Here is an 11708-nt window from a genome sequence, read left to right on the forward strand (position 1 = left end):
TCATCATGTTATTTCGTAGCTAATTGATGTATAATACCTTACTTTCCTGCTTTTTTTAAAAAGCGTTTTGCATTTAGTTAAAACACCAAGATTGGTGCTTCTGGGCCAGAATGCTCAGTTTGATTATAAAAGGATGTTGTATTCCCACCTAATTCATTATATTGTATATAAAATTATGTATATATCATTATTCATTGAAAACCATAGTAACACCTTATGTAATTAACATGCGATGTAATTACTGTGTAAATATCGTCGTCCCGATGCTGGGAACTGGTTATTTCTGTGTCAGAGATTCTGTGTATTAGACCCCTACTGTATGTATGGACACCAGCTGTAGTTATTTCTGTGTCGGAGATTCTGTGTATTAGACCCCTACTGTATGTATGGACACCAGCTGTAGTTATTTCTGTGTCGGCGAGTCTGTGTATTAGACCCCTACTGTATGTATGGACACCAGCTGTAGTTATTTCTGTGTATTAGACCCCTACTGTATGTATGGACACCAGCTGTAGTTATTTCTGTGTATTAGACCCCTACTGTATGTATGGACACCAGCTGTAGTTATTTCTGTGTTAGAGTCTGTGTATTAGACCCCTACTGTATGTATGGACACCAGCTGTAGTTATTTCTGTGTTAGAGTCTGTGTATTAGACCCCTACTGTATGTATGGACACCAGCTGTAGGTATTTCTGTGTATTAGACCCCTACTGTATGTATGGACACCAGCTGTAGTTATTTCTGTGTATTAGACCCCTACTGTATGTATGGACACCAGCTGTAGTTATTTCTGTGTATTAGACCCCTACTGTATGTATGGACACCAGCTGTAGTTATTTCTGTGTTAGAGTCTGTGTATTAGACCCCTACTGTATGTATGGACACCAGCTGTAGTTATTTCTGTGTATTAGACCCCTACTGTATGTATGGACACCAGCTGTAGTTATTTCTGTGTATTAGACCCCTACTGTATGTATGGACACCAGCTGTAGTTATTTCTGTGTATTAGACCCCTACTGTATGTATGGACACCAGCTGTAGTTATTTCTGTGTTAGAGTCTGTGTATTAGACCCCTACTGTATGTATGGACACCAGCTGTAGTTATTTCTGTGTATTAGACCCCTACTGTATGTATGGACACCAGCTGTAGTTATTTCTGTGTATTAGACCCCTACTGTATGTATGGACACCAGCTGTAGTTATTTCTGTGTATTAGACCCCTACTGTATGTATGGACACCAGCTGTAGTTATTTCTGTGTATTAGACCCCTACTGTATGTATGGACACCAGCTGTAGTTATTTCTGTGTATTAGACCCCTACTGTATGTATGGACACCAGCTGTAGTTATTTGTGTGTATTAGACCCCTACTGTATGTATGGACACCAGCTGTAGTTATTTGTGTGTATTAGACCCCTACTGTATGTATGGACACCAGCTGTAGGTATTTCTGTGTCAGAGAGATTCTGTGTATTAGACCCCTACTGTATGTATGGACACCAGCTGTAGTTATTTCTGTGTATTAGACCCCTACTGTATGTATGGACACCAGCTGTAGTTATTTCTGTGTATTAGACCCCTACTGTATGTATGGACACCAGCTGTAGGTATTTCTGTGTCGGAGATTCTGTGTATTAGACCCCTACTGTATGTATGGACACCAGCTGTAGTTATTTCTATGTCAGAGAGATTCTGTGTATTAGACCCCTACTGTATGTATGGACACCAGCTGTAGTTATTTCTGTGTCGGAGATTCTGTGTATTAGACCCCTACTGTATGTATGGACACCAGCTGTAGTTATTTCTGTGTCGGAGATTCTGTGTATTAGACCCCTACTGTATGTATGGACACTAGCTGTAGTTATTTCTGTGTCAGAGAGATTCTGTGTATTAGACCCCTACTGTATGTATGGACACCAGCTGTAGTTATTTCTGTGTATTAGACCCCTACTGTATGTATGGACACCAGCTGTAGGTATTTCTGTGTATTAGACCCCTACTGTATGTATGGACACCAGCTGTAGGTATTTCTGTGTCAGAGATTCTGTGTATTAGACCCCTACTGTATGTATGGACACCAGCTGTAGGTATTTCTGTGTCGGAGATTCTGTGTATTAGACCCCTACTGTATGTATGGACACCAGCTGTAGTTATTTCTATGTCAGAGATTCTGTGTATTAGACCCCTACTGTATGTATGGACACCAGCTGTAGTTATTTCTGTGTATTAGACCCCTACTGTATGTATGGACACCAGCTGTAGTTATTTCTGTGTCAGAGAGATTCTGTGTATTAGACCCCTACTGTATGTATGGACACCAGCTGTAGTTATTTCTGTGTATTAGACCCCTACTGTATGTATGGACACCAGCTGTAGTTATTTCTGTGTATTAGACCCCTACTGTATGTATAGACACCAGCTGTAGTTATTTCTGTGTATTAGACCCCTACTGTATGTATGGACACCAGCTGTAGTTATTTCTGTGTATTAGACCCCTACTGTATGTATGGACACCAGCTGTAGGTATTTCTGTGTCGGAGATTCTGTGTATTAGACCCCTACTGTATGTATGGACACCAGCTGTAGGTATTTCTGTGTATTAGACCCCTACTGTATGTATGGACACCAGCTGTAGTTATTTCTGTGTATTAGACCCCTACTGTATGTATGGACACCAGCTGTAGTTATTTCTGTGTATTAGACCCCTACTGTATGTATGGACACCAGCTGTAGTTATTTCTGTGTCGGCGAGTCTGTGTATTAGACCCCTACTGTATGTATGGACACCAGCTGTAGTTATTTCTGTGTCAGAGAGATTCTGTGTATTAGACCCCTACTGTATGTATGGACACCAGCTGTAGTTATTTCTGTGTCAGAGAGAGTCTGTGTATTAGACCCCTACTGTATGTATGGACACCAGCTGTAGTTATTTCTGTATCAGAGATTCTGTGTATTAGACCCCTACTGTATGTATGGACACCAGCTGTAGTTATTTCTGTGTCGGCGAGTCTGTGTATTAGACCCCTACTGTATGTATGGACACCAGCTGTAGTTATTTCTGTGTATTAGACCCCTACTGTATGTATGGACACCAGCTGTAGTTATTTCTGTGTCGGCGAGTCTGTGTATTAGACCCCTACTGTATGTATGGACACCAGCTGTAGTTATTTCTGTGTCAGAGAGATTCTGTGTATTAGACCCCTACTGTATGTATGGACACCAGCTGTAGTTATTTCTGTGTCGGCGAGTCTGTGTATTAGACCCCTACTGTATGTATGGACACCAGCTGTAGTTATTTCTGTGTATTAGACCCCTACTGTATGTATGGACACCAGCTGTAGTTATTTCTGTGTCGGCGAGTCTGTGTATTAGACCCCTACTGTATGTATGGACACCAGCTGTAGTTATTTCTGTGTCGGCGAGTCTGTGTATTAGACCCCTACTGTATGTATGGACACCAGCTGTAGTTATTTCTGTGTCGGCGAGTCTGTGTATTAGACCCCTACTGTATGTATGGACACCAGCTGTAGTTATTTCTGTGTCGGCGAGTCTGTGTATTAGACCCCTACTGTATGTATGGACACCAGCTGTAGTTATTTCTGTGTCAGAGATTCTGTGTATTAGACCCCTACTGTATGTATGGACACCAGCTGTAGTTATTTCTGTGTATTAGACCCCTACTGTATGTATGGACACCAGCTGTAGTTATTTCTGTGTATTAGACCCCTACTGTATGTATGGACACCAGCTGTAGTTATTTCTGTGTCAGAGATTCTGTGTATTAGACCCCTACTGTATGTATGGACACCAGCTGTAGTTATTTCTGTGTCAGAGATTCTGTGTATTAGACCCCTACTGTATGTATGGACACCAGCTGTAGTTATTTCTGTGTCAGAGATTCTGTGTATTAGACCCCTACTGTATGTATGGACACCAGCTGTAGTTATTTCTGTGTCAGAGATTCTGTGTATTAGACCCCTACTGTATGTATGGACACCAGCTGTAGTTATTTCTGTGTCGGCGAGTCTGTGTATTAGACCCCTACTGTATGTATGGACACCAGCTGTAGTTATTTCTGTGTCGGCGAGTCTGTGTATTAGACCCCTACTGTATGTATGGACACCAGCTGTAGGTATTTCTGTGTATTAGACCCCTACTGTATGTATGGACACCAGCTGTAGGTATTTCTGTGTATTAGACCCCTACTGTATGTATGGACACCAGCTGTAGTTATTTCTGTGTATTAGACCCCTACTGTATGTATGGACACCAGCTGTAGTTATTTCTGTGTATTAGACCCCTACTGTATGTATGGACACCAGCTGTAGTTATTTCTGTGTATTAGACCCCTACTGTATGTATGGACACCAGCTGTAGTTATTTCTGTGTCGGCGAGTCTGTGTATTAGACCCCTACTGTATGTATGGACACCAGCTGTAGTTATTTCTGTGTCGGCGAGTCTGTGTATTAGACCCCTACTGTATGTATGGACACCAGCTGTAGTTATTTCTGTGTCGGCGAGTCTGTGTATTAGACCCCTACTGTATGTATGGACACCAGCTGTAGTTATATCTGTGTATTAGACCCCTACTGTATGTATGGACACCAGCTGTAGTTATTTCTGTGTCGGCGAGTCTGTGTATTAGACCCCTACTGTATGTATGGACACCAGCTGTAGTTATTTCTGTGTCGGCGAGTCTGTGTATTAGACCCCTACTGTATGTATGGACACCAGCTGTAGTTATTTCTGTGTCGGCGAGTCTGTGTATTAGACCCCTACTGTATGTATGGACACCAGCTGTAGTTATATCTGTGTATTAGACCCCTACTGTATGTATGGACACCAGCTGTAGTTATTTCTGTGTCGGCGAGTCTGTGTATTAGACCCCTACTGTATGTATGGACACCAGCTGTAGTTATTTCTGTGTCGGCGAGTCTGTGTATTAGACCCCTACTGTATGTATGGACACCAGCTGTAGTTATATCTGTGTCGGCGAGTCTGTGTATTAGACCCCTACTGTATGTATGGACACCAGCTGTAGTTATTTCTGTGTCGGCGAGTCTGTGTATTAGACCCCTACTGTATGTATGGACACCAGCTGTAGTTATTTCTGTGTCGGCGAGTCTGTGTATTAGACCCCTACTGTATGTATGGACACCAGCTGTAGTTATTTCTGTGTCGGCGAGTCTGTGTATTAGACCCCTACTGTATGTAACACAGATTACCAATAAAACTTGTTGTTTATGGCCTGCTTTCATTGTTTTTATGTCCCTAACCACAAACTTGTTAGAGGTACATGTACATGTATAGTGCTTTATGCCTTTATCCGTCTGTCTGTTCGTCCATCCATACATCACAAATTAAAGAAGTTATTCAGAGTTTGTCAATCACTCATTCATAGATTTATAATAGGATGCAATATTTTGCATGAAATTCTTAACGAGTCGGATATATATATATTTATATGCTGTGTCGTCAGATCGGATATTTTGTTTTTGTTTTTCAGAAATTTCAACATTAATATTTTTTGGCTAATTTTTGCGTTTATTTTCTGAAATGGTTTCTGTCAAAGTGGGAGTAGGAGAATACATGTTTAATATTCTCATGTAGTTTTATCTTAAGTATAAAGTAATTATTTGATTAAAGAGCTTCAGTTCAATAACATACTTACTCAAATAGACTATACAAGTTTGGATTCTGCAGAGGTTGCAGACTTCATGTCGCAAAGAATGTGTTTAAATGTAAAACAAATTACTTTAGAATTTCATACCTCTGTAAACAAAATTTATTAAACAAAAAACAAACTTTTTATAAGAAACACACCTTCAACTTACACGTATAAATTTTGAGTAAGGGAAATCTCTCAACACAAACCAAAACTTAAAGATGTGTATTCCCTGGCTTGGTAAGGATTTGTATACCAGTACTTCACTGTGTTTCTCACTGCCTTGGATCCTATTAGCTAAGATGGTCAAACTTGTGCCTTTAATTCAATGAAGTAGCACAACAAAAATGGGTCTGAAATTTTCTAACATTGAAAAACCATGATAGTTTATGATGGCATCATGGGTAACCAATGCAATGAACTAAGTTCTTATCATCTTAGAAACAAATTTCATACAGAGTCTTACTTCAAAGTTAACAAATTTTTGGAATGCTATAGTATACCTGATTCAGCATGTGAGTTAGCCTTTAGTTGAGCCCTAAGTGTGAGGAAGTTGCTGGGTTCTGTCTACTGGAACAGAGTCGACGTCCATAACCTTGCTTCGTTTGACTCGTTCGCCCTTGTCAGTAAAATGTGACCGAGGTCTGGGTGTCTTCAGCTGTCAAAGTTCCATCAACATTCTTTTACTGAGGGAAATTTGTTAATTTTCAATAGGAAAGATTTACAGAGTTCAGAAATTTATTTAAATTAAGGAATATTGGCCCCTGTTTGTATTGAATCATCCCCATATACCATGACAGCCAAGCAGACAACTGTGTAGTACATTGTATTGATGCTCAAGTGATCATTAGTCGAGGGAAAAAGAACAAGACAAAATCATTTTCATAGTTGAAAACATGTCAACAATTCTTCATTAAATCGGACCGACAAGTGATTCTGTATCTGTGTTTGGTTCACAGTTTTACACACCCATTACCTGGATTGTCGGTGAGACCTCTTGTATACACATGTATCCATGGCAGATTCGTCTGGATTTCGATCTACGATTCTCTACCTTCTGGGACATTATGTCGTCCCCCACCCAAACCCTGTAAACATTTCACAGTAAAATACCATCTGCATACATCACTGTGACTGAATACATCACTGTTTTATCGACAGTCACATCACTGTTACAATGGGTCAATACTGGAGTGTACTTTTTTTATCTGTTACATTTATGAACAAATAAACCACTTAAAAAGATGAGGTTTTGAAAGTAATGTAACCATATCTTATTTCGAAATCATGAAAAATATGAAAAAAAGAGCGACATATATTGAAACTTATCTCTACCCTTAGTTTGTTGATAAATTGTGGTAGAAAATGTTGTTGTTGTTGTTGTTGGTTGTTTTAGGGTTTGTTGTTTATTGGCGTTGATTTTGACCTGCCGATGTTTCCGTTGCAGGACGAATATCAGAGGTCTCTCACACGCTGTATATACAACATTCGCTATAACACCAAGCGCAAGATGAAGTACGCAGCACAGGCAAAGTAAAAAAGGTGATTGTGGTCATCAGTTCAAAGTGATGAGTTCGGGATCTTAATTTTATATATAGATTTTCTGGGACATCAATCATAAACTGTGTCTCCAAAACATCATGAAATTAATGTATTGGATAATTTGCATAATTTTGTCGATTTCACTATGCATATGAATAAATGGTGTTTCGTTTTAAATTGATCAAAAATAAATCTATTTATAAATATACATAGCTTATTAATAACGTAAGTCTGATGTGTAAAAAATGACGAATTTTGTCTTTATACAAACCCCCTTGCAGTCAGAATTTTTCAAAATGTACACCTGCACATTTATGTAACAGCAAGTCTCTAATGAAAATAGTAGCATCTTAATATGACAAAGTTCTTCCCTCTAAATATTATACTTTTTATTTACTACTTGGAATCGTTAAATGAGGAATATATATTTACTGTTATGATGGATAAAATCACAACAAGCATATTATATTGATGACTTTGTTTAAAATATTTTACTAATTGCAAAATTATATCGCACAATAAGTCAGATGGATGTCTTTTTATGGAACACAATATGTTAATGTTTTATTATAGTTGAGTAACACAACACAATAACATTAGGCTAAGTTTATTTTACGTATCAACATGAATAACATTTTGCTTTTTAAATTTATCATTTCTAAATATAGATGATTCGTATTAGACAAACACATTCAAATCTAAAAATATTACATTCTTGTGTAGTAATGCAACAGCTAAGAAGCTCCCCTTGTTGTGTTGAAACCTTTTACTATATTTATCCTCAAATAAGCCCCCTCCCCTCCATGTAAACATTTACTGAATTTAACCTCAAATAAGCCCCTTCCCCTAGTGTAACTTTTTACTTTATTTATCCTCAAATTACGATATTTATCCTCAAATAAGCCCCCTCCCCTCCATGTAAACATTTAATGAATTTAACATCAAATAAGCCCCTTCCCCTAGTGTAACTTTTTATTTTATTTATTCTCAAATTAGCCCCCTCCCCTTGTGTACCTTTTACTTTATTATTTATCCTCAAATAAGCCCCCTCAATTTGTGTACCTTTTACTATGTTTATTCTCAAATAAGCCCCCTCTCCTTGTGTACCTTTTACTTTATTTATCCTCAAATAAGCCCCCTCAATTTGTGTACCTTTTACTATGTTTATCCTCAAATAAAAGCCATCACCTTGTGAACCCTTTAGACTATATTAATTCCCGAATAAGCACACCTCCCACTGCGTTACCTTTTACTATACTTATCCTTGAATAAGCCCTCCCACTTGTTTACCTTTTACAAAAGCTTTAAAGATGTATTATTCTCAACTTAGCCATTCATCCCCTATGGTGAAAAGTTTAGTACTGTATTTATCCTCAAATAACCCCCTCCCCTAGTGTAAAAGTTTAGTACTGTATTTATCCTCAAATAAGCCCCTCCCCTAGTGTAAAAGTTTAGTACTGTATTTATCCTCAAATAAGCCCCCTCCCCTTGTGTACCATTTTACAGTATTTATCCTCAAATAAGCTCCCTTGTCTAGAGTAACAATCTACACTATACTTATCCACATCTAAGCCCCCTTCCCTCTAGGGGCCGCGGTGGCCGAGTGGTTAAGGTGTCCCGACACTTTAACACTAGCCCTCCACCTCTGGGTTGCGAGTTCAAAACCTACGTGGGGCAGTTGCCAGGTACTGACTGTAAGCCGGTGGTTTTTCTCCGGGTACTCCGGCTTTCTTCCACCTCCAAAACCTGGCACGTCCTTAAATGACCCTGGCTGTTAATAGGACGTTAAAAAAAAACAAAAAAAAAAAACCCTCTAGTGTAAAAATATATCATTATTAGGGCTTATTTGTGAACCACTATTAAGCTTACTATTTTGAAATTGATGATAATGCAAAAATGAAGGAGGTTTTTTGTGGTTTAAAGTTTAAAGTTTAACAGCAGATAGAGATCAGTGTTAAGTCTTCTAGAACAGACTGGCATGTTTTAGCTCACTTTATTGGTCTGAGTTAGCACCATGGTGAGATGTCTGTCTGTTGTCCGCCTGGCATCAACTTTGTTGTTTTAAAAAAATCATATTTGGCTGGTAGGTTCCTAGGGTGAGCCCAACCAATTTTGCGAAAGGAAAGGAAATGACCTTGACCTTGGTCACAAGGGTCAAAGTTATAAAAACTTTTTAAATATCTTTTCACAAACCAAAAAGGCCTATAAGTATAATCATGACATTTGACTGATAGGTTTCTGTGCTGGAGCCCCACAGAAATTTGTGAACAGAAAAGGCTGTGACCCATATCCAAGGTTGCATGAGTCATGTTAAACATTCAAACAACTTCTAACATACCCAAAAGTCTAGAATCTTGATATTTGACTGATAGATTCCTGGGATGGAGTCCCACAAAATTTGCATAAGGAAATAACCTTGAACCATATTCAAGGTCAGAGAGGTCAAATTTGTTAATACATACAATGGGCTTTTTCTGATTAACTGAAAGTTCTAGAATAAGGTTCTTTTGATTAACTAAAATGCAGAGAATCATCAAAGATGTGAATACCAGGTGAGAGATGCAAGCCCAATGGGCCTCTTCTTTCCAATAAGTTATCAAACCGTTAGAAGTATTGACTTTATAGCCAGAGAATGTCTATGTTGTGTTTATTGAATCTTCATGGTTGAGATTGGCAAGGTTTACCTCACAACAGTTTGCGACCCGGTGCGGGTCTATAGCTGAATAGTTGTTTGATTTGTGGTCATGGTATCTTGGTTACATACAAGATGTTTGAATATATATTTCAATCAACACAGGATGTTATTTAAATTAAAATTAAAAAAAAAAAACATTTTTATTTAGAATGCATGTCTTTTGATTTTATTTCAGGTGGCCTTTTCCAAAGCTTTGGCTCGCAGCGTGGCTAATATAAAGTACTACCAGAAAGTAAAGACACGGTCTAACAGTTCATCCTGGAACATGTCCACAACAGAATCTGATTCTACAAAACTAGATTTTATTGGAATATAACATCCAGTTTCTCAGACTTTGACAAACTCCCATGTTGGATTTCCATATAACCAGTCACAATTACAGTTGTCCTTCTGTTACAAGGATATTGTCCTGAAACACAAAGTCTGCAAACCGTATTTGCCTCAGGGCCAATATGTAAATTTTGACTCCAGGTTGTGGGGAGGATTATTGCAGGACAATGAAATAGTAGCATTTATAAGCATTGTACTGAACAGCAGTAGTCATTGGTTGTTTTGATACCTTATATCTTAAGTTGTACATACAATTAATTGTGTAATTAATTGGGTTAGCTTTTAATGAGTCTTTAAATAAAACTTTCCAAACGCAAATATGTTTTAAGAAATGAAAGATGTATATTTTTGTATTTCTTGTCTCTGAACTGTTGGAATCAATGTGTACAATTGCCGATCAATAATGTTGAAAAATTGGAAAAATTGAACTTTGAATTGATGAATGATTGTGAACGTTACATAATTTCTGATTGTCAATTACTTAAATGGTACAGATTGACGTGTGTGTAATGATTGTTTGAAATTTAGATTGATTTAGTGGTTTTTAATTAGTATTGTTTATGAGAAAACCTGATTAAGATGTAGTGTTGACAGTGTATATACAGTCTAGTCATTGTGTAATAAAAATATCAGTCCTTTTACAAAATACCTCGATCTTACTGAAGATATTATGCTTTATATATCCCCTTCCTGGATCTGTGCGTGAGTTGTCACTCTATCTTCGACCCCTCCCTTTCCCCTCCCCCTCACATCCACCTCGCAGATTTTATTGTTATGTAACCATGAAAAGACAATATCAAATCAAATATCACATATGTCACAGCTCAAGGTAGTTGACATATAACTTGACATGGAAGGTTGGAACATTGACAAGAAACGGTAAACAAAAATTGAAAATACTTGCAAATGCCAGAGACCTATATAAGGTCCTAATTTGTACTGTAGGCGTCTTCTGATGCCACACAAAACCTGTGTGATATGATACTGTTCAGAGAAATAGAACACAGATTTCATGGATACAATATTAAGATGCACAGACAATATGTTATTGTTTACAATTACAGGTATACATGTATTACTGTACGGAATAATGATTGTATATCTTGCATAGTTTCAATCCAATATTTTCCTGTTTTTCAGAGTATGTTTTCAAAGAGTTTGTCGCATCGAGTGAGGAATATCAAATACCAGGCAAGAAAGCGAATTCCCCCGTGATGTACATACAGCACATGTGGGTATTGATCGGTCCACTGGATTAAAATTACTGTAGACGTTAAGTCAAGTAATTATCTTATTTGGGTGACTGAATCAGAGAATAATTTTTTTTTAACTGTGAAGTTATAAAATAAAATTATCTACATTGTATCCTAGATTTAGATCACAACAATTTTTTGGAGGAATTTTCATTGTTGTAATGACAGTCAAAAAAAAAAGAAAAAAAATTAGTCAAAATTTGAAAAAATTTGAAAATTAA

At 37.7% G+C, this 11708-nt stretch overlaps 1 protein-coding gene and 1 long non-coding RNA gene across 6 annotated transcripts in view; both read left to right on the plus strand.

Moving 5' to 3' along the window:
• The window catches only part of LOC117322409, a 51043-nt gene extending 39335 nt beyond the window's left edge, over positions 1-11708 (plus strand). Inside the window, exons 5-6 of one of the 3 annotated variants that reach the window (XM_033877313.1) lie at positions 7115-7209; positions 10080-10179. In XM_033877313.1, the coding sequence (XP_033733204.1) occupies positions 7115-7204 (90 nt within the window). In that variant the 3' untranslated portion in view covers positions 7205-7209; positions 10080-10179. The other 2 variants (XM_033877314.1, XM_033877297.1) reach the window with 2 other exon arrangements.
• On the plus strand, positions 2417-5248 carry LOC117322413. 3 transcript variants are annotated; one of them, XR_004531544.1, is made up of 3 exons: positions 2417-2524; positions 2588-4133; positions 4379-5248. It is a non-coding gene; the product is annotated as an uncharacterized LOC117322413 (long non-coding RNA). The 3 variants fall into 3 exon arrangements; XR_004531545.1 differs by having other exon boundaries at positions 2420-2587; positions 2798-4133; XR_004531543.1 differs by having other exon boundaries at positions 2420-4133.

Source organism: Pecten maximus, chromosome 2 (assembly GCF_902652985.1).
Source record: "Pecten maximus chromosome 2, xPecMax1.1, whole genome shotgun sequence".
NCBI lineage: Eukaryota > Metazoa > Mollusca > Bivalvia > Pectinida > Pectinidae > Pecten > Pecten maximus.